This window comes from Coccinella septempunctata, chromosome 1, assembly GCF_907165205.1.
Source record: "Coccinella septempunctata chromosome 1, icCocSept1.1, whole genome shotgun sequence".
Classification (NCBI taxonomy): Eukaryota; Metazoa; Arthropoda; class Insecta; order Coleoptera; family Coccinellidae; genus Coccinella; species Coccinella septempunctata.
Window position 1 is genome coordinate 13,778,537 of NC_058189.1, and position 22,846 is coordinate 13,801,382.

Below are 22,846 nucleotides of genomic sequence, written 5' to 3' on the forward strand. Positions count from 1 at the left end.
CCGCCGCCACTGTATGTATAGCTGAAACAGATCTTCTACGGCAGATAATTAAACGCTCGTTAATTTTCTAGTGTTTCTAGTAGTTTCTAATGTACTTAAAACCATTTGATAATGGATTGCAAACACATTTGGTAATTTCGTTGATCCTCACTGACCGTAGTATTAATGTAGATTATGAAAAGATAAATAAAAATATTCCAGTTTTAAAACATTTATATATAAAAAATATCTAAAACAATATAATATACATACAATACGCATAATATAACAAGCTTATAATGGTTTGGGTCTGTTCAGCATGATTATGTAAAAATATGTATATGTAAAGGTTATTTCACAAACATTGCGAACAAATTCAGGATATCAATCTTCAAGTTATTTGGAGTCAGAAAGGTCTTTTAAGCCTTCGTTCGAAATGCCTTTTTTTCCAAGATAGATACATGTTTTCCAAATCAAAACAAATTTCGCAATCCATGGGAGGACTCTTGTATCCTAGATTTTGAACAATTCTTGTAATTTGAAAAGCTTTTTGATGAATGATGAAATGAATTTCATTTTTCGATTGTCCCTCTGGATTATTTTTTTAATAACCCACAGATATCAATTTTTTACCGAAAAGTAATCCTAGGGAAAAAACGCAGATTTTTTTTTTCTTAATGGATTAAGAATTGTAAAAATGTATTTAATTTAGGAAGAAGGCTCTGGCGTACAATTTTTTCTTTAAAAATATGAAAATCGCACGTCACTGTAGTTGCTGAAGATGAGTTATTAAATGTGAAATAATCACTTTAATAAGGTATCCATCTTGACCAAACCTCGTTAAAATATCTCAAGCTGTTTCAAAAATGAAGAGGAATTCGTTATTCATTTGGAATACATTCAACGCCCTGCTCTGTCTGTATCTTGGAAACCAAGCATTTCCAGACAAAGGACTAAAATACCTTTCCGGCTCCAAATAACTCAGAGACCAATATCCTGAATTTGTTCACAAAAGTTATGAAACAATAACAAAATAACAAAAAAAATTCGTAAATTAATAATCACACCCGTTCATTAGTTTCTTCATTTTTTTTACTTTCGAAGTTCGGTAAAATGGTTCCATTTTTCGTCTGCTCCATTATTTCCTTCAAAAAACTGAAATGATCATTTCTTGAAGAAAGGTCTTTGCCCCTCAAGAATAACAAAGCATCTGTAAATAAAAGAGATTAATCAAACATTAACTACTTTATCCTTTATAACAGCCTGCACCTACACAATATCTATATTTTCCAAAGACAAAGTGCAACACTGCATTTTGCAGTAGTCATGCATACTAGAAGGAGTGTTTTAAACAAATTTTCATTACCATTCAAATTATCGCGAATATGCAGTGGAACTTTACTTCTGACGAGATCTCTCAAAAGTTTATTGCATTTGCTTCTTGGAAAACCATCTCCCATTTCTCTAGCCACTACTCCCCAATCGATACCTCTCCAGCGTGAATATCTCGCAGACACGCTGAAAAAAAAATTGCATTTGTGTGATTTCTTAAGCCTGAATATTTTGGATTGTTTGTAACTTCATTTTAGACTGGAAATGAAACTTAACACTATGTAGAATAATATTACATTTGAACCAAACCATAATCGGGCTTCGGGCATTGAGTAAAGGGACAACTGGCACGGAAATTTTCTCAATGGGTTTATTCTAGTTTTGTTCTTACATGTATGGTTTCGTCAATGAATACCTCAATTATTAAAGTGTTCTGTGGTAGTATAAGAGCTTTATATCAACTTTATATGAAGTTGCCCAAATTATGTCAAAAAACCTACTTTGAAAACGCTATAAATTTTCTAACATGTTACTTGGATTTGATAGCCAGCGCTTTTCCCAGGATCGTTAAATGATAATAGAATCAAAAAAATATGTTTCTATTGTGAATGTTTTGTCGAGTATTCAATAACAGTTGGGGAGCACAAGAGGGAAATTTGGGATTTAGTCGAGAGTGTCAGATTAATAGGGGGAATTGTCTAGGACAGCCTGTCAGAATAGTAAAAAAAATACGATCATTGTACATACTCGAGCGTGTCAGATTAAGATATATGTGGTATGTGGTTAATAATATGTTGAAAATTATATATTCTCTGACAATTTGAGCATGATGAAAATGTGTGTGAGGGCGTCAAACTTGCAAAAAAAAGCGTCACTTGTAAATTCTCGAGCGCGGTGACTTTTTTGATGCTAATGATTCAAGAATAACGGAAAAAATATAATCAGTTTTTTCGAATTATCTCCTCTCTTGGACATCAAATTGTTTTCGCATTCGTCATAACAGATGTAAAGCATAATAAATTTCTACAAATTTTGTCCGAACCAATTTTTTCTTCTTTTAAACGTTCTTGAGATACAGGGTGACTTGCCAGGCCAATTATGTCGCGACAATGATGTTTTCAGAGAAAATGCCGGAACAGGTCAATTTTTATTCGGAGGGGGACATATTTTGTGCAGAATTGTAAGCCGAAATCTCCTCAACCCTAGGTGTAGGGGCTATCACCCTTAATCCTTAATAGGGAAAAAGGAAAGAGATTTACTTCAATTAAATATCACTTGTCCCTGTACATGAATACTATGGTTTGCAAATTTTCATTGATTCCTTGAAGTAGTTGTAAACAGGAGGTGACAATTTGAAAACTTGCCAGGCCAATTATGTCTTGACAAGGAAGTTTTCAAAGAAAAAAGCCGGAACAGGTCAATTTTTAAATGGAGGGGAAACATATTTTGAGCAGAATTGTAAGCCAAAATCTCCTCAACCCTGGGTGTAGGGGCTATCACCCCTAAATCCTTAATAGGGAAGAAGGGAAGAGATTTACTTCAATTAAATATCACTTGTCCCTGTACATGAATACTATAGTTTGCAAATTTTCATTGATTCCTTGAAGTAGTTGTAAACAGGAGGTGACAATTTGAAAACTTGCCAGGCCAATTATGTCTTGACAAGGAAGTTTTCGAAGAAAAAAGCCGGAACAGGCTAATTTTTAAATGGAGGGGAGACATATTTTGAGCAGAATTGTAAGCCAAAATCTCCTCAACCCTGGGTGTAGGAGCTATCACCCCTAAATCCTTAATAGGGAAGAAGGGAAGAGATTTACTTCAATTGAATATCACTTGTCCCTGTACATGAATACTATAGTTTGCAAATTTTCATTGATTCCTTGAAGTAGTTAACAGGAGGTGACAATTTGAAAACTTGCCAGGCCAATTATGTCTTGTCAAGGAAGTTTTCAAAGAAAAAATCCGGAACAGGCCAATTTGGAGGGGAGACATATTTTGAGCAAAATTGTAAGCCGAAATCTCCTCAAACCGCTATAACCTTGCGTCACATCCGAATTATAAGTTTCTTTAAAAGTAGCTTCCTTTGGATCCAATAAACATATCCTCTAAAAATCTGACACGCTTGAAAAAAATTTTTTTTAACCATTTTCAACTCTTCCGTACGGCCAGTTCCCCCAAGCGAACTGTCAGATCAACATGAATTTATTATCAGAGACACGTAGGGCATATACAGTATCTTAATCTGACCCGCTCGAATATGTACAGGCTGGGCAAAATTCGTTGTATACTGAAGGGATCTCGAGAACTCTTTAATCTTGACTAATCAAAAACTGAAAACAGATCTAGTCTAACGTTCATAGATTTTGAGTTATGGACGAAAATTGAGAAATTGTCATTTTCAATGAAGCTGAATAACTCGCTTATTTGAACTCGTATTCGGGATCCGTTGTTACATTCTACAGGCACTTTTTATGAGGAATTCGAATATGTCATTATCGAGATACCCATAAAAATTGGAATTTACTATCGCCATAGTTATTCGGATATATTCGGGTATCTCATTAATTTCAAAAATTTTCTGAATATAATACTTACATATCGATCAATTTTTTTCTGGTATCACCAATATTTTCGAAATAATTTTGTGCGAAGAATCTAGGGTAAAAATTGAGGTACCATGTCCTCCTAATTCTAACAGCTGGAAGTTTCATTCTTTTTCCAACTCGAGCCCATACTTGTGACGAGATTTTACGATTTTTCAGCTCTGATAAACTTATGGTGCAAGTCTCTTCTACTAAAGCGACCAAAAGCTTTTCGGCCAAAGCTTTAGTCCAATGTATTCTTGTCAATTTCAGTTTCTTCTTCATTTTTAGCAAGTTGTACCTCCTGGCAACAGCATCTCGAGGCCTATTCAATATTGTAGCAATGTCTGTGAAACGCTTTATACAATTGTTGGTCCTCAAGTACTCCATGATTATTTCATCCTCTTCAGCAGTAAATCTGAAAAAAAAAATTCACTTGAAGAGATTTTCTTATGATTCATATTTTGAAATCTGAAATTATCGGTATTAGTGGTGCTTGTAGAAAGCAGGAGTTACGCAACTTGAAACCTGAAGACGTGGAAGATACGGGAAAATATCTGATAATTCATATTCCTAATCCTTTTATCCGGTTTGTGAAAACTACATCAATCTACATCCTGCAAGACAGCATGTTGAGACTCTGCATTTCTTTTTGAATTACGTAAATGGAAAATGCACCAAGCAATGTGTTGGAATAAACGCCATTGCTTTAGGTGTTCTTCTGCCACAATTCTAGTAGATGCTGGTGACGATATGCTAGCATTGAAGAGACATGCCGTTTGTTCCGATATTCCTGAACAGTACTGTCAGTATTTCAGAGACGATGCCTATTGGCCCAGTCGTTCGAGTTTTATTGTTATTCGATTGCGGCCACTAAAACCAGCAATATCGGAACAGGCCCATTGCGGTTGGCGGTCATCAGCAGTGGCCGAGAGTTATGTAGACAATTCTATGAAAAACATGACTGCTAACTCATCAAAAATTACATATGCCGTTAATAATACAAGAGAGAATAATGATATTATTTTTGAAAATACAAAAAATCCAACAACCAACCCACCCTCTCTTCTTTTTAATAATTGCACGCTAATAATTAACTATAATTATTACAAACAAAATGTGAACTAAACTATGGGAACTTATTATACTTGTATGATTTTTTGTAGATATTTAATTGATTAAAAATATAGTCACTTAATGGAATTCTAAGTTTTATGGAGATGAAAAAGTATAGTACTCAACTCGAGTTGTAAGGCAATTACGCACTCCTAGAATTACTAACTTTTTCTAGTCGTGCGTAATATGCTTCTTCACTGGAAGGGCGCGTCCATGTGTTTTATAGGTCTACTAGCTGACCCGGCAAACGTTGTTTTGCCATATAAATAATTTCCATGTTGTATCATAAAAAAATAGAAATTAAAAATTTTGTCTAAAAAATAAAAAGAAAATTTAGGGGTGGACTACCCCTAACATTTAGGGGGATGAAAAATAGATGTTGGCCGATTCTCATAGATAGCTGACCCGGCAAACGTTGTTTTGCCATATAAATAATTTCCTAATGATTAAATTACTGAAATGGCTATTAAAAAATAAGGGTTGATCGTAGAAGGGTGAAAATTGAGGATTGTATGTATTTTTGTATGTTGTATCATAAAAAAATATAAATTAAAAATTTTGTCTAAAAAATACAAAAAAAAAATTAGGTGTGGACTACCCCTAACATTTATGGGGATGAAAAATAGATGTTGGCCGATTCTCATAGATAGCTGACCCGGCAAACGTTGTTTTGCCATATAAATAATTTCCTAATGATTAAATTACTAAAATGGCTATTAAAAAATAAGGGTTGATCGTAGAAGGGTGAAAATTGAGGATTGTATGTACATATTTTTGTATGTTGTATCATAAAAAAATAAAAATTAAAAATTTTGTCTAAAAAATACAAAAAAAAATTAGGGGTGGACTACCCCTAACATTTAGGGGGATGAAAAATAGATGTTGGCCGATTCTCATAGATACCGGATAAGCACAAAAAATTTCATCAAAATCGGTCAAGCCGTTTCGGAGGAGTATGGTAACGAAAACTATGACACGAGAATTTTATATATTAGATGAGGCGTACCGGCTGCCGAATGCGAAGTTGAGCGAAGCTGAGCGTTTTCAATGCTGAATGACAAGCTACGTCACTTGATTTGTAGCTTGTCACTTCTTATATTAGCATTGAAAACGCTCCACTTCGCATTCGGTGGCCGGTCAGCCTTAAGTGCTAGAGTCAGTCCGCTCCTGACGATTTATGGGGAAGGTGTTAGAAAAAATCATTAGTGATATTTGTATTAACTCAAATTAAAAAACTACCAGAATCGGTTAAGTCGTTCAGAGGTTATCACAAAAAACTGCATTAGGGGAGTACCATTCGAAGGCCCATATCTCCGCAAATAAAAAATTAATTCCTGACTCGTCTTTATATACTTTACCTACGCCTGAGGAAGAGTTGTAATGTCGGGATATCCTGTATAAATGATAATAAGCAGAATAAGCTCTAAGGAGCTGGTCAGACAGCCCAAATAACGTTTGTAGTAATTTTTTTTTTTCATTCGTTCACTACACTGACAAAATGGTCAATCGACATCGGGTCGCGTCGCGTTTTAATAATGTGTTTCCGCCTTTATCTTAATGTCTACGCTACGCCACTGTTACCGAAATGAGATCTGTCTGTGAACTTAACCTTGTCACCATCTACGTCATCACCCTTCCAATCAGGAATGCATATGTAAATAAAGATTCGGATACGTTGGATTAGGTGTGGGCGGCATCCATCCGAACATTTTCCAACGGTTCCAAGACGTAGGCTTGCGTTCAGTCAAGACGCCGTACATCAAATGGATGCTCGTTTTGTTGTTGCATGTTTTCAGTCATAGATAATTATTTCCTGGCGTCGAAATTAAAACGCTATCTTTCAGTGTTTGAATTAGACGCGGCATTACATAGTAGTAGGTTCGGGACAACTGAGCAGCAGCATGCCCAGTTTCAGCTGACTGACTTTTACATTACAATTCCCATTTATATGCCATATGTATTCGGTATGAGACTTTTCCAACCTTAGCAAATTCATTGATGATCTCGAAAAGTACGACAGCTTTCATGGCCCATTTGCAAAACTCGTTCTCAGTTTGGATTGACTGACCGCATGTATACGTACACAAGATCTTTTCGCACTGGCGCTTGGACTATACAGAGTGCATAAGTCTGCTTGGTTACAATACCCAAATTTTATATGAATATATAAAATTTTATTATGATTGGTAATTCGTTGCCGTTTAATGAATTATACTGATTTTTATTTGTGGGACAAGAAAAAAGAGTTCACGATATAATTGAAGATTGCGGCTATCCCACTAATAAAAATCATAAATTTTATTATGTAAATTTACATACCTTCCAGAATTTTGCACTTCACTTGAGATTATTCTTCGGAATCTTTCATATATAGTATTCATTGTTCTATTTTCGAATCCATGAGAAATAAATTGCACAAATAAAACCAATTGTTTATCTGGCAAAACGCCATGTTTAGCTTTCCTAGAGCGGTTCATGAATGGCAAATAGTATGTGCCATCCCAATCATGATGCTGAAATTAAGATGTACAAATAATGATCAATCATTCAAAGGGTTCTCATTTATTTCATTCAATTGAAAGTGAGAAGGTTCTAAAAGTATTTACCTCACAAAATTTCTTCCAGTTTTTCATAATCTTATTGTCTTCTTCTTCAGTGAAAAGTCCTAATTTCAGCTTGATTCCTTCAGCATGAAGTGCTTCTCTCTGTTCATCTGATGGAGGAGTAATGATGAAATATGCGATTTTCTGAATTGGTGATAAAGGAAAAGGATTTTCAACATTCAAATCCTTGATTTCCTGAAAAATTGTAGGTGAAATATTAGTCTTTATTAAAATTGTGTCTGTTAGCATTTCACTCACTTTTTTTAAATGACTGCTTTGAGGAATGTTTAGTTCCTTTTTAATTTCCCAAATAGATTTCGACTGTTTTATAAGTTTTATTATTTTTGTGTTCCTTTCTTTTTCTTTCAATTCTTTCTTAGTTGGAGATCGGTAATCAACTGTACGCCTTCTTAGTTTTGTGGCTAAACTTTTTCTTGAATCTCTCTCATCTTTGTCAGGGGAAGTTTCAGGACTGTTATTTTTTATCCTTCTTGGTGGGTTCACAGGATCTGTAACATATTGAATGAGAATTCCTCGAGAATTTTTTTTTCAGTGTTTAGGTACATGTTTTTTTGGTATATATTTAGGAAGTGCTTTATAGTACATATGTTAGTACAATGCTTCAATGAATTTCAATAACTTTATGTGCAAATACTACCATTCAAACACCTAAGACTCTTTTTCTGTTCGTTAAAAGAAAAACAAATTTTCAACAAAACTTTACCCACAACAACCAACACATGAAGTATAAGGTATTCATTTTTTTTCTACTCCAAGACATAACATGGCTAAATAACATGATTATCACTACAACCACTTCAGGCTCCAGTTTTTATTTATCAATATTGCTTTGATATTGAATATATAAGGTCAATACTTGATTGATTTGCATTATAATGCAAACAATCAAGGCAATAAGGACCGAACAACATTGAGTTTTTTTTAATAGTTTCTGGGTCTTTATACTTTAATAATTAGGCCTTTCCAGTTATCAGCTGGGGAGCACTGCTCCTAGTTTAGAGCGTCATACCATCGATTTCTTCCCCTCTCCCCGAATTTCTGGGGCTTTAACAGTGAACTCTAAAAGGCGTCTTTACTCAATGGGCTTCACGCATTAACAGTTGTGGAACGTTAGAATTGCCGTATTTACTGAGATTAGGTCAGTTTAATTTGACAGCTTAGATAGCGAGGGCCGCAAGCTCCAGTGAGTCAAACTCTGGGGTTTCGCGCACCTAATTGGAAAGCAGCTAATAGAAATAAGTTTCTCATGCAAAAGGAAATATTCGAATAACTTAAAAATAACAATACTAGAACTAGAGTAGCGAAGAAGTATTTCTACCCCATATATATTTCAACACTGCCACACAATAAGGTCTTGTAATTGCATATGAGATTATATAACACGGTATCTAATCAATTTAACAGTTTTAGTTGTGAGAAAATCTTCATAAAAAAAACTTTTTCCATTCGTAACATATAATGCTAGACAACCGAATGAAACTTTTTTCCAAAAATTTATGAATCGGTTTATAAAAAATAAGTTAAGGTAGTAGAAAAGATACACTCAATTTGAAGAATCATGAAAATATCAACGATTATTATACATACTTAAAAAAAGAAAAATCTTACCATCAATGTATGATGAATTGTTTGAAAAAGACTCGCTGGGTTCTGAGTCATTTACATCACATCTGGACGATTCATTACAGATTTCATCGAATTCTTCTTTCATTTGTTTTGTGTGAGATTGAGATAAAATATCAGCAAATGAGTACAGATTTCTTTTCTGGCCATTATTTGAATCCAATTTTTGTTCGAAATTTTTGGCAACACATTTGTGATTTTTTTCACTATTTTTGTCTCCATGACTGAGCATTTCATTAACATCATCATTAATAACAGACATATCGCCTTCAATATCGATATTCGATGCTGACTCACTTTTACTCAAATCTTTTTGATCATTTTCTTTTTTGAAGTATTCCAAAATACTTCTAGATTTAGTTGTATTTGGATCGTTAGTTGAAATATTTTTCTTTTTGTTCAATTTTCCTGTTTGACTCTTTAGAATTTTCCTTTTTTTGCTCGGATTTTCAGCACAATTTTTATTGGGAGTTCCGTCATTTGCATCGGATTTTCTTCTACGTTTGCTCACTTTTTTTATAGAAAGGTCATTGGAGCGTTTACTTACATTTGGAAGTTCACTTATTGTTGATATTACTCCACCAGTCATTACTTCTGATGCAATGTCTATACCTAGTTTAGATTGTCGAATAAAGGTATTGATGTAAGATTGAGTGTCTTTCCTTTTATCCATATTCAGTTCATTGTCAACTTCCTTTATGTTGTGCTCAGAATCAGTTATATTAATTTCAGTAATTGATTTGATCTCATTTGGTATAAAAACTTCAGAGGTCGTTTCGATTTCAATTATTTCATCATTTTTACATGACATAGTTTTTTTTAGAATATCAGTTTTTTCTGTATCCCCCTCATTTGGTTTGCTACACTTGGATGAATGTTTTATGCTACTTGAAGAGTTCATACTTCTGCTAGTCTTTTGTATATTATTTTTTTGTGGGGACAACAAAGAAGTCTCACATTTCTGATCCCGCAATTGTAATCCATTATCTGGTTCCAATTCCATGTCATCATTAAGATATGTAACATTACTTGGGATATTTTCATTTTCTTCAAGATTTTTTTCAAGATTCTGTGGGGAATTCAAGACATTATTTGTCCATGTACCGATCTGCCCACCTCCATCATTACGTTTTGAATCTTTTCGATTATCCCTATCAATAGAAGACAGCCCATCCTCATTATCTGCACTGGATTTTCTATTTTTACTTGATGGTGATTTTTTGTTGCTATTTGAAATTTTTTTGCTGAATTTTTCACAATTATCAAGGTGTGTACTTTCGGAATCTGACTCAGTAGTTTTCTTTTGCAACCACATGGGAGAATTACTTTGTTTGCATTCTAACTCAGGATTTCCTAGGGATACTAAATCCATATTATCATCAATAATATCTTTATTTACTTGATCGATCAATTCAGATGAAAGCAAGGGTTTCTCATCTGATAACATCAATTCAACACTTTTGTTTTTTTTCTCAATAAGCTGCTCAACAAAATCATCCGATGGTCTATCATGAGCATTATTCATGTAAGACTGCATTTTTCTATATTCCTCTTCTGGATCCTCGTCAGATGATTCTAAATCCATAACGTCATCAATATTTCCTTTATCCTGTCCTCTACCGCAATAGGAATTGATCGAAATATTATGGATACTTGATGACTCTGATTTTTTTGATATTTTTTCATGCTCCAAAATATATGGTCTTTCTAATTCAGTATTCTCCCCCTCTTTTGATTTGAAAGTAGCTTTATTCTTCTTTTTTTCATCACTATTTTCCAGCCTTTCAAAGAATGTTTTGAATTTATCAGAAAGAATATTAGATATATGATCATTCAACTTAATTTTTGGTTTCATACTTTTTTGTTTATGGGGAGGTTTCGTTTCATTTTCAGAATCAACTATGTTATTTATATTTTTTTTAACTTTATCGTGCATTTTCTTAATCATTTTCGTTTTTTTTTCAAATTCAACATCATCTTGAGAAGCATTCTCTTGAAAATTTTTGGCATTTGCAAAATCATGGTTTTCATTATGTCTACAGAGATTTTTTTTTTGTGTCTTTGAATTATCACACATTTCTTCTCTTTTTCCTTCAATTAATGAAGGTTGTCTTTTAATTAGAGATTTCAGTGTGTCTTCGGAATTTTCCTTTTCGTTTAGTTGACTTATATGTTTCCTTTCAACTTCAATATTTTCTGCTCTAATCACTTCATTATCATAAATTAATACATTGTTTTGTTCTTCTTGATGCTTTAGCGATATAATTTCAGAATAGTTTTCAGTTTCTTTAAATGGTCCTAACTTCTTCTTTTCCTTCTTCCTTTTAGTTCTTGAAAGGATTGCAATATTACTGGTTTCATCTTCAGGCCCTGTCGTAATTTCTCTAGAATCATTCATGAATTTTGAAGTATAATTTTCTACATCAAACAATTTTTTATGTTTTTTCCTCTTCCTGGAGAACACTTTATCCTCTGCCAAATTTTCTTGATCAGAAAATAGAGAATCAGAAGTTGAAGTTTTAGTTTTTCTGGTTTTTTTTCCAAATTCAGGACTCTGAATTATTCCTATTTTATCCTCCAAAATTGCCTTAATGAGCTTATTCTTAGATTTTTTTGGTTCTTTTTTTACTTCAGCGACTACAGAGGTTCCATTTTCTTGCTCAGTATGTGCACAGCATGATTCATTTTGTTTGGTGCTAGAGATTTCCTTCTCTGTTTTACTATTTTCTATTTCAGTTGACATAATCCCATTTTCTATTTCATTCTTGTGGTCGATGTTGCCATCAAAACCTTTCTGAAGTTGTTTATTTCCTTTTCTTCTTGATAGTTTTTCTTTCTCAATATTATTTTTTATTTCTTTATTGAATACCTTGACCTCGGTTGTTGATTCCCCAAAATCTTCATTTATCTGTTCTGGAATATTCGGATTGATATTGTCAATAATTTTGGGTAAAATACATTCTCCAATTTCATTAGGTTTCACTTCTTTATTGGCGTTAACATTGACATTTCTTATCAGTTCATCTTCGCTTAAATTCAACCTGTTAATTATCTGGTTAAGAATGTTCTTTTTCAATTTTTTTTTGGACTTCCCAATACTTTTATGTTTCGACTTTGGACTTGTATTTCCATGTCTTTTCTCTTTCTCTTCATCTGAATTTTGACCATTTTCTTCAATCTGCTTTACCATTATAGATTCCTTTGATTTCATATTTGCTGATGCACAGTCGATGATTTCTCCTAATTTTGAATGTTCATGCTTTCTTGTTTCGATGATGTTTAGCTCCTTTTTGTCTTCCAATTCATTAGTTTCCATCTCATGAGGAATAATGTCCATTCTATTAATGCTTTTCATTTCTTCATTTATATCTGGCCTTTTTTCTTTTGTTCCTTTGAATTTTTTTTTCGTTTCATCTGAATTTTGACCATTTTCTTCAATAATAATTTGCTTGATCTTTGTGGGTTTCTCAGATTTCACATTAGCTGACACTGAGTTGGTGGTTTTTCCTAATTCTGATTGTTCATTCTTGCTTGTCTTCCTGATGTTTAGCTCCAGTTTGTCTACAAATTCCTTAGTGTCCACTCCATGTTGAATAATTCCTAAGCTATTAAAGCTTTTCATTTCTTCATTTATATCTGGCCTTTTTTCTTTTGTTCCTTTGAATTTTTTTTTCGTATCATCTGAATTTTGACCATTTTCTTCATTAGTAATTTGCTTGATCTTTGTGGGTTTCTCAGATTTCATATTAGCTGACGCTGAGTTGGTGGTTTGTCCTAATTCTGATTGTTCATTCTTGCTTGTTACCCTGATGTTTATCTCCATTTTGTCTTCAAATTCCTTAGTGTCGACTCCATGTTGAATAATTCCTAAGCTATTAAAGCTTTTAATTTCTTCATTTATATCTGGATTTTCTCCTTTTGTTCTTTTGGAATTGTCTGTCTCATCATCGGAATTTTGACTATTTTTTTTAATAGTAATTTGCTTCATCTTTGTGGGTTTTTCAGATTTCATATTAGCTGATGCCGAGTTGGTGGTTTGTCCTAATTCTGATTGTTCATTCTTGCTTGTTTCCCTGATATTTATGTCCATTTTGTCTTCAAATTCCTTAGTGTCGACTCCTTGTTGAATAATTCCTGAGCTATTAAAGCTTTTTATTTCTTCATTTATATCTGGATTTTCTCCCTTTGTTCCTTTGGAATTTTTCGACTTATCATCGAAATTTTGACCATTTTCTTCAATGATTCCCATCATCTTTGTGGATTTCTCTGATTTCATATCTCCTGATGCCCAGTTGATGATTTCTCCAAATTCTGAATGTTCATCCTTGCTTGTTTCGCTGATTTTTAGGTCCATTTCTTTTTCCAATTTTGTAGTGTCTACCTCATGAGGAATTTTTTCCATGCTATTTTTTTCTTTTGTTCCTCTAAAAATTTGTTTTTTAATTCCCGTATCTTTAACCTTCTTCTTTCTTCCAGTAACATATTTTAGTTTGCACTGCATATCATTTTGAATCACCTTGTAAGAAGAAAAATTATCATTTGAGCCTTCAATACTATTCTCAAAGATTTCTTGTTTTTCATTTGGCTGTTCCTCCTTCTTCTTACTACGTTTCTCATCTGCATGAGCTTCATCTGTATTTATATTGAAATTATTTTCATCAACAGCCAAATACTCCTGATTTTTCATTGACTCACTTCTTTTTCCCTCAACATATTTCCGAGTTTGCAGTTTTTCAATTTTTGTATCACATACTTCTGAATCAATTTCCCTGATTTTTTTATGGTTTTGGGTGATTTGGTTATTCCCCATATCATCAACAAATAGAATGGGCAATTCAATATTTAATTCATTATTTACAGAGAAATTCTCAATTTTTGCTTTCATAGAATTTTTTTCATCATTGTTTATTGCATCTTCCTGGTTTTCATCATCAATATAATTGAAGGAACTGATCTCTTTTTCTTCTTCAATCAATTTTTCATCTGTCCTCATTAGCTTCTCATCCTCTTCTTCAACACCTTCAAGTTTCTCACCAATTATACTTTCCACTTTATCGATACTGTAAACAAGATCTTTTGATATTTCCAAAAATTCTATTGACTTTATATCCCTTTCATCTTTGTACGTGGAAGACTTACAAATATTATATTCATTTTCTTTAAAATCTAAATTGCCCCTAACTGAACTCTTTGATCTAGACTTCGCCTTGCTGTCTTTCAATATTTTCCCTACTTCATCGCAAGATTCTAATACTGAATGATTTCCTTCACTGTTAGAAACTGCTAAGGATTCATCTTTAATATATTTATTCATACAGTTTTTGACATTTAAAGAAAAATTTCTTTTGCCTATGTCTTTTATAGAGATATTATCTTTTACTTTTTTCCACTTCTGTCCCATTTTGTTTTGATCTCCCCAATACATTAATGCATCAGAAGTCTTATTTTTCTCCTGATTTGAATCATCTGATTTATTCTGAAAAGATGATTGAACATTTTCATTGGAGTTATCAATAGATACTTCATTTCTTCTTCTCTCAAGTTCCAATTCTTTCAATTCTCCGCTGCCAATAATCTCCTTATGTTCTTTACCATCGGGAAAGAGCTTATCCTTGTTATCCATAATTTTATGGTCATTGATCTTTTCGTTTGAGAACAAGTTAGAAATATATTTGTTTGAGCTATCATATTTCCTATTAGTTTCAGCTTTTTGTAAGACCACATTCTCTATAATTTTAATTTCCTTACAGACTGAATCTTTAGTACAATATTTTTCACAATTTTTCTGCACTACTAAATCTTTTTCATGTCTTTTTTTCTTCTCAAATTTATTTAATGCAGAGTATTTGAGTTTGTGATTTGTATCAATTTTAATCGGTCGATTTTTTTTCTTCTTCCTTTGAATAGATGCATAAGATGTTGAATTCAAAAAAGAATCATTTTGGATTTTTCGAAAATTAGAGAATGTTATATCATTTACAGCAATACTTCTTTCTTCCGGAAGCTTTGCTGATGAAAAACGAAAGGATGACAAATCCCTCTTATGAAACATTTTGTCTTCAACTCCATAATGTTTTAGCACTTGTTGCAGTGCTTCAGGAACTGTTGTGTTTAACAATGTTGAAGGAGATGCAGAATTCGTTTTAATAGTGTTATCACGATTTATTTTCACATATTGAAGTCTGGAATCTGCAATATTACTTTTGTTCGCAGTGTTTTCATTAAAAGATAAATTCAAAGAATATGATAACTGAGGAACTCCTTCGGACATTATGGTGTTGTAAAGTTGCAATTGTATGGTTTGATTTTTTTATCACACTTTTTTCAACAAACTAACGTTATGAGGAAGACTGATGATAGAAACACATAACATTAAACATTGTTTTGAAAATTCTAGGTTATGGTTATACCACAGAACATCAACAGAGGCAGAGAGTTGTATTAGGTTATATCATAGACATATTCTGCTGTTTTTCCTAGGTTGTAATGTACAATTTCAATTAACACCATAATTATAATTTTGTTCTTTGTTCTGTTGAATTACAACAAAAATTTACATAATTTAAATCTCTCCTATCATTCAAATTATTCCTAAAATGAACGAAACGTATTTTTCTGACATAATAGCAAACATTCCATGTTGAGAAGAAGTGTTTAAAAAAAGTCACATACTTCTATGTTTTCTTTGTTTGGAACATGCACATGACACATTAATCAAATTTTAAAATTGACAGTTAACGGCTATCCTATATAAATAAACTATGGAGGGTACCCTCCATAAAATAAACAAAAACATTTGTTAAACTGGGAGCACCCCATTCAGTTTCAGTATATAGTTTATTATTATTTGTTATATGTGCAGTATACTTGTGTATGCATATACCTGGTAGTTGGTTTTGCACTTCTCAAGCTTTTCAAGGTAAATCAGTTCTCAAATATCTATCGAACACAAAATCTTAAATTTACTGAAATATTTTTACAGATGAATCCAGCTGGAGATTTTGAAATTATAAATGTTTTGAATCCAAAATCAAAGTCGGACTTATTTTTAGTTAAAAGACTTGATACTGAAGATTTTTTTGTATGGAGAACTGTTAGTTTCAAATCTATATCTAAAGACAGAAAAGAACTCTTATGCAAAAAAATTCGAAAGAGAATACAGCAAAATCATGTCCTATTGGTCAAATTTTATCCAGCTATTGAAGAGGACAAGTTAAAACTAGTTTATGTGCCAATGGAATATTTTCCTCATGGTAGTCTGTCGGATTTTTTAAAAGTATTAGCAAAATCAGAAACTTCTCACATACCTGAAGAGATGATTGTAAAAATTTTATTTCAGTTATTAATTTTAGTGAAATCTATTGAGCTCAATGATTATATAAGGTTGAAAAATATATATTTCGATGAAGACTTCAATCTCAAATATTTGAACTTCTCTCAATATACTACACAAAGTAAATTTGATGTAAAAATGTGTGATATTGGCATTATTATTATGCAACTATGTACTTTAACTGAAGATAAATTGTGCAATAAGTTCATTGTGAACAAAGAATATTATAGTGAGGAGTTTATCGACTTGATAGAAATAATGCTGAAAGATAATAAACCTGCAGCTTCTAACATTGATAAAATCATTGCACATCCTGTCATTCTTTTAAATACTTTCAAGATGGCTTGTGGAGTTAAACTTAATGATTGCTTTGCTTTATTAGATTATAGACTGAAGTTAGAGCAATTACGTAAAAAAGAAATTGCATTAAAGTTGAGAGAAAATGAAATTGATAGGAAAGAGTATAGTTTGAGTAGAAAAGAGAAAAAATTAACTATGTATGAAAAAGCTTTGAAAGAAAAATCCACTCAATCTCAGCTTTACTTAAAACGATGCAAAGAAAATAAGAGTACTCATCTCAATAAATATGAGAATCTTGATACCTCACTTACTGTTGAATATGATGAGATAGAAGATACAGATATTATTCAGACAAGTGAAAAATTAGATGTTGCTAAACTCAAACATCAACCTATTGCAAAAACATTATCTGAACGTAAAATTAAATTCAAGGGGCATAGTCCTTTGAAAAAAATTAGTTATAATAAAACTAAATTACATAAAAAACCAAAAGATAAGGAAAAACCATCTATGTTTTCAACTGATAAGACCCATACCTTAAATACTGAAATAAATTTATTTAAAGATATCTATAACACAGACAAAATAAAAAATGAGAATTGTGAGGATAATAGGAAATCTGCAGTATATGTAGCTGATCTTGCTACAGTGCAAAATGAACGGATACTAGATATGGAATGCAGACCAATTGCTTGGACAGAACAAAATAAAAAGCAAGCATTTGAATTGCTCCGGATTATGAATTCAACTTCAGATAAGCAGTTCTGGAGCGGTGAAGTTCGGCATACATTTTTATGATGATTAATATTGATATTGAAGCAGATCGTAGCTGAATTTATTTAGATATTATTTGAGCAAGAGAAAATATTTAAGGTTGTTTACATTATGAATGTCAAATATTAGAAATCTACCCTACTTAATATTTATTGAAGATAGTTTGATGTCTAAAAATTTTAATATAATGAAAAATTATCGGTATAGAGACGAGAATTGAATTCAGAAAAAGTACCTTCCAGAGCAGAACTTGAACCTACGACTCCACGATTGCAGGTCAGGTACTCTACCAACTGAACTACCTAGAGAAACATGAGAATTCAATTCATGTCTGTATACTGATAATTTTTCATTATATTAATATTTAATCTCTAAAAAATTCATGATTTGATGGTCAAAGGTACCATTTAAGAATATTTATGTCAATGATATAATTGAAACCAAAATGTACAGGTGTGAAAAACATACTGCTTCTACATTGCATCTGAGTTAATGTAAAGTAATCGTCATTTTTTCCTAAATGCAGATTGGGAATTTATGTTTAACATTGGGTGCATTTAATTGCTATGATGACCTCCCAGATGCAATGCAGGTGGAGTATTAGAATTTTTTTGTTACTTTTAATACAATGGTTGATGTTTTTCATTGCTCATTTGATACTTTCAAATAAGTGCAATCTAATTCTGACCTCAGAATTAGATCATCTAAAGCAATATTTATGTGATATACTGTCATTCCTGTACTTATTATTTGTGAGTTATGTCCAAAAAGTATACAGTGTGTTTGGTGAGTGACTATACAAATGTATATGACAATTATTGTAATTTAACCTGGGAACCTATACCTCACCAATGTTTAGACAAGATAGCACAAGACAGAGATTACAAGGTTATGTTTGCACAAAGAAATGTGTATCCTCTAACTACGGCTTCAGTTGAGTTTTACTTGTCACATAAGTTTGTTCAGTCACTCATTGAAGGTTTATAAGATCTATTTATTTTTTCCTAAATATAATATCTTGAGAAAAAAATTAATTTTTGTACTTTATTCCTAAAAGAGTCAAGTACACGGGGCGAGTTTAAAAGCTACAATCTAGCTTTTTCACAAGCAGCTTGTAAACTAATCCAGTGTACTCGAGGCACTTGCTCCATTGGCTGTTTGTTAAAACGCTCTGGAAAAAGTTTAAGTGCGGCGACTTTACATGGCACTCACCAGCTTTTGAGCGAGTGGCCTGTAAACTAGCCATGTGTACTCACAGTAGCTTGCACACAAGTTGTTAATAGCATTAAGGGACAAGTACATAGGGCGAGTTTATGCATTCAAACCGTTTTGCACCATTAGACTTTCCTGCAACTGGGCCTAAGACTGTAGGTAATCAAATGGGATAAAATAAATAAATGACATCTTGATACAAAAAATGAACTAAAGACAAACTTTTTAATCCAAATTAAACTTATTACAGATATATAAATTGGGAAGTCTTAAACAATCATCTCCAATTCCTTAGCATATTCAATAGCTTGTTCTGCTAACTCAATCGATGGAATAGGCTCGGTAGTTTTCTCTATCTCAGGAACAAAATAAAAGAAATTATCTTTTCCAAGTTTCCAACCTTTCTGTAACGAGAATAGCCTATTAGTATTTTGACCAGATGAAGCATAAATCAATATTTTATTTTCAGTTTTTGATTGTTTTTAGGATTATGGCAGAATGTTTCTTATTATATTGATAGAGTTTCATAAAATCAAATTACCAGTTTTTTTAACTCAATAAGCTTTTGCTTTAAAATATTGATTTTCTCAGTGAGATTGTGATACCTCAAGTAAATGCCTTTTTCAACTACTGACAGAAAGATTTCATTATATTATGATGGAATTTTCATTATTGAATAAATTTTTTCCATATTTCATAATACACTTACCTTAGTTGCAAATGATTTCGCTGCTTCTTCGTTAGGAAGATATAGCATTCGTGCTGTCATTTTAAGAGAAATTTTCTCATAAGCTTTCTCAACACAATTGGCTATTTCATTTCTGATTGTATCTAACAGAATATCCATGAAGAAATTGTAACTTTTTGCTGGTACATTTCCTTTAGCTAAGAAAATCTGTAACCAGATACATATAGATATGAGATTCTCAAACCACATTCAATTTATGGAATATTCTATGAAATGAAAATGGTTTCACAGGTTGACTGTGACGCACTAGAATTGCATTACTAGGCAGATGTGCCTAACCAGTGCTCAAGAACTGGTAGCCCACTTCATCTTGCGTGTTACCGGTCTTCAGAACCCGTGGAACATGGTAAAGCATTCAGCTTGAAAATAATGAAATTTGCTCACATACCTTATTATAACTACCTTCCATAAGATATTGCTCAATTGATAATGGATGTCTGATATAAACATTATTTTGTAAATGATCAGCAGGAAGGAGTTCAAGTTCTGTGTGAAATTCCGCAACTCGGTTTTGTGATAATAAAAATAGCAGGTTTAATCCCAGCAACTGATACTTGAACGCAGATTCTGGCAATTCAGTCTTGTAGTCAAAATAATAACACTTCAGCTGAGCCATATATCTCTCAAAAGATGGAATATCATTACTGGCAATACTCCATTGAACACCTATTTCCAAAATATCTCGGCCTAGCAATAATTCTTGTTTCGAAGCAATGGCGTTTGATGTAGGTAGAAACATGACTCCCGTAAGTTCAACCTACAAAAGTTTACAGTTGAACGCTCAAAAAATATTCATATTACAAGGAGCATTGTAAATTTACCTTCAACTTTGAAAGTAGTTGATCACATTTACTTAAATTTGGCGAAGGAGATGACCATTCTGCATTGAGTTTCTTGTACAAGGAAGTAACTTCTGAGTTTGTCATTGTTCTTTGCTTTAGATGAGAATAAACCTATGTTGTGAGAAGAAATTGTATACAAATGTGGGGATCTACCTTCAAGATGATACGTTAAAAATTTGTTGACAAAGTTTTTGACAGTTGGGATGACATTTTGCACTGGAGCACAGTAGAGACAGGAGCACAGAACCACATGTTACCATGGAGAGCACAAATAACAGTAGAAAAATCATGAGAAAAATGATGGAAATGAGTAAACTACTCTCCAATAGCAAAGATCTCCTCTTTGCCAATAGACATATTATAGGAAAAGAAACTCCATGCAGTAATCGGGAAAAACATATGCAAGTTCATAACTTGATCCAAAGCACTGAACTCAATGAAAAGGTTTTCCTACGGTAACGCCCTTTTCTCGGCTGTGAACTCTAGAAGACCTTTTCTTTTAGAGTTCACTGTTTTTCGGGTATCTCGAGCGGCAGCTATTCTTCGAAGGAAAAATAGCAAACCCACCCTGGTGGCTCCAAGTCGAAGAGAAGGTTCGGAGTTATCTGGGGTGTTAGCGATATCCAGTGAAAGTAAAAATCGAATTGCACAAGTTTATTCGTTGACTCGTAGTAAGAAATACAACCGGCACAATTATTATAGTTTTGGTCGATTGGAAAAACGTAAAACAATAGAATAAGAGTCTACTTTACAGAACTAAGGAGGTCTTCCTCGGAATCAAGTACAAATATACAAATAAAATGGTGGATTCGCGAGGTGGAACGGACGGAAAGAAAGAAAAAGGGCATCCGATCTCAACAGTGAACTCTAAAAGAAGTTCTTTTAGAGTTCACTGGATCTCAAACGTATTACGGAGGACACGGAGGTTACGGAATCGTTCGCCAGCCAGAACCAAGATACCCTGAACAGGTAAGGTAATTAGGGATCCAGAAACTTGATCCCAACGCAGAGAAAGGAAACAGAATTGCAGGTACACAACGGGCTACCACATTGGTTTCGGTTTCTGATTTGTTTTCACTCCAGCCAGAAACTTAATCCCTACACGGAGAAAGGAAACAGGATTACAACAGGATTACAGGTACACAACGGGCTACCACGCTGGTTTCGGCCTCTGGCGTGTTTTCACTCCATCCAGAAACTTAATCCCAACGCAGAGAAAGGAAACATGATTGCAGGTACACAACGGGCTACCGCATAGGTTTCGGTTTCTGATGTGTTTTCACTCCAGCCAGAAACTTAATCCCATCGCGGAGAAAGGAAACAGGATTACAGGTACACAACGGGCTACCACGCTGGTTTCGGTCCAGAGATATGACATGTTTTCTCTCCACTCAGACTTAATCCCAACGCAGAGAAAGGAAATAGGGTAAATGGTACACAAGGGGTTGAAACTGAGGTTCCCAAGTAAAATACAGAAGGCTATCTTACCTCTGGACTCGGTAACGGGATGATGAGCGGTTGGACTCAGTCTTCTGACGGCTAGTCGTAGGTTCGACTCGAACTTGTCGTCACTCGGCACAATTCCTTCGTACGCAAAGCTTAGAGCGTTCAATCGATCGAGTAAAGAAAGTAAAAGAAAAAAAAACAGAACTTTATTTCAACGGCAGATATCAAATTTTTCAGCACTAAGAAACGAAGTATCCGAATCAGGCGACTGATGCGAATTAAGACGAATTATACGAACTGTGCGAATTAATTGACCTGCGGGGGGACATCTGATTTTATACCGGCCGAGAGGTGCGGAAACTGAATGTGCCTCAGATGTCGAAAATCGGATATATTCGCGTCGATGAAGATCTGTTTATCGGTTCCGGCAGAAAAAACTAGGTTTTCTCTCAATTCAGGAGGTTTTTCACGGTCCGACATCGTTTTTCAGAACTGAAAACGGAATAAAAATGGTGCGGAATGTTTACAGTTCCAAACGAGGTCGGAATCCTGAATTGGAAATCGAAATCCTCCTCAAGAATTTAAAATTAAATAAAAATCATTCATTCAAATTCTTCTAAAACGGGGTGCGTTTTTTCGTACAAAAAAATGAATCCTCGTTACACTACAAGCGTTGAGCATTTCAAGTCGGTAATCGGGGTAATTACCCACCCTACCTATCTTCTTTTTTTTATGTTTTATTTTTGTGAAAAAAAATTTTTCATTTGAATTTCGGTTGGAAATTTCTCTCGATCTCCCTACCTGGTTGCATTGTTAAATCGTGACCAGGAGCAAAGATTATGGTGAAATTTGTGATCTAAGAGACACTAAGGGTCGTGTGCACCGGCTTATTTAAGGCGAGATTAACTTTAATACTCGATTATTTCTCCGATTTC

At 33.4% G+C, this 22,846-nt stretch overlaps 3 protein-coding genes across 3 annotated transcripts; 1 reads left to right on the plus strand and 2 right to left on the minus strand.

Annotated features, from left to right (window-relative positions):
- Positions 1–757: 757 nt before the first annotated feature.
- On the minus strand, positions 758–15,624 carry LOC123310454 (uncharacterized protein PFB0145c-like). Its single transcript, XM_044893928.1, has 7 exons — positions 9,242–15,624; positions 7,871–8,121; positions 7,616–7,807; positions 7,329–7,522; positions 3,907–4,311; positions 1,346–1,497; positions 758–1,189 (listed from the first exon to the last, which is right to left on the minus strand). The coding sequence occupies exons 1-7, from the start codon at positions 15,525–15,527 to the stop codon at positions 1,041–1,043; spliced, it is 7,629 nt and encodes a 2,542-aa protein (XP_044749863.1). The 5' UTR covers positions 15,528–15,624; the 3' UTR covers positions 758–1,040.
- Positions 15,625–15,964: 340 nt separating this feature from the next.
- LOC123321760 lies at positions 15,965–17,912 on the plus strand. The gene is made up of 2 exons (XM_044909506.1): positions 15,965–16,175; positions 16,239–17,912. Exon 2 carries the CDS (start codon positions 16,239–16,241, stop codon positions 17,685–17,687), a length of 1,449 nt encoding a protein of 482 aa, XP_044765441.1. The 5' UTR covers positions 15,965–16,175; the 3' UTR covers positions 17,688–17,912.
- Positions 17,913–19,081: 1,169 nt separating this feature from the next.
- On the minus strand, positions 19,082–20,680 carry LOC123312271 (26S proteasome non-ATPase regulatory subunit 8). Its single transcript, XM_044896613.1, has 4 exons — positions 20,445–20,680; positions 20,012–20,380; positions 19,585–19,770; positions 19,082–19,279 (listed from the first exon to the last, which is right to left on the minus strand). Exons 1-4 carry the CDS (start codon positions 20,547–20,549, stop codon positions 19,145–19,147), a joined length of 795 nt encoding a protein of 264 aa, XP_044752548.1. The 5' UTR covers positions 20,550–20,680; the 3' UTR covers positions 19,082–19,144.
- Between the last annotated feature and the right edge of the window lie 2,166 nt (positions 20,681–22,846).

Coding starts and splice junctions, on each gene's coding strand:
- LOC123310454 (XM_044893928.1), bottom strand. CDS start 15,527: ATGTCCGAAGGAGTTCCTCAGTTATCATATTCTTTGAATTTATCTTTT. Junction 7,523..7,615: donor ACTGGAAGAAATTTTGTGAG/GTAAATACTTTT, acceptor TCTTAATTTCAG/CATCATGATTGGGATGGCAC. Junction 1,190..1,345: donor TATTCGCGATAATTTGAATG/GTAATGAAAATT, acceptor TTTTATTTACAG/ATGCTTTGTTATTCTTGAGG.
- LOC123321760 (XM_044909506.1), top strand. CDS start 16,239: ATGAATCCAGCTGGAGATTTTGAAATTATAAATGTTTTGAATCCAAAA.
- LOC123312271 (XM_044896613.1), bottom strand. CDS start 20,549: ATGACAAACTCAGAAGTTACTTCCTTGTACAAGAAACTCAATGCAGAA. Junction 20,381..20,444: donor AACTACTTTCAAAGTTGAAG/GTAAATTTACAA, acceptor AAACTTTTGTAG/GTTGAACTTACGGGAGTCAT. Junction 19,280..19,584: donor CGAAATCATTTGCAACTAAG/GTAAGTGTATTA, acceptor TTCTCGTTACAG/AAAGGTTGGAAACTTGGAAA.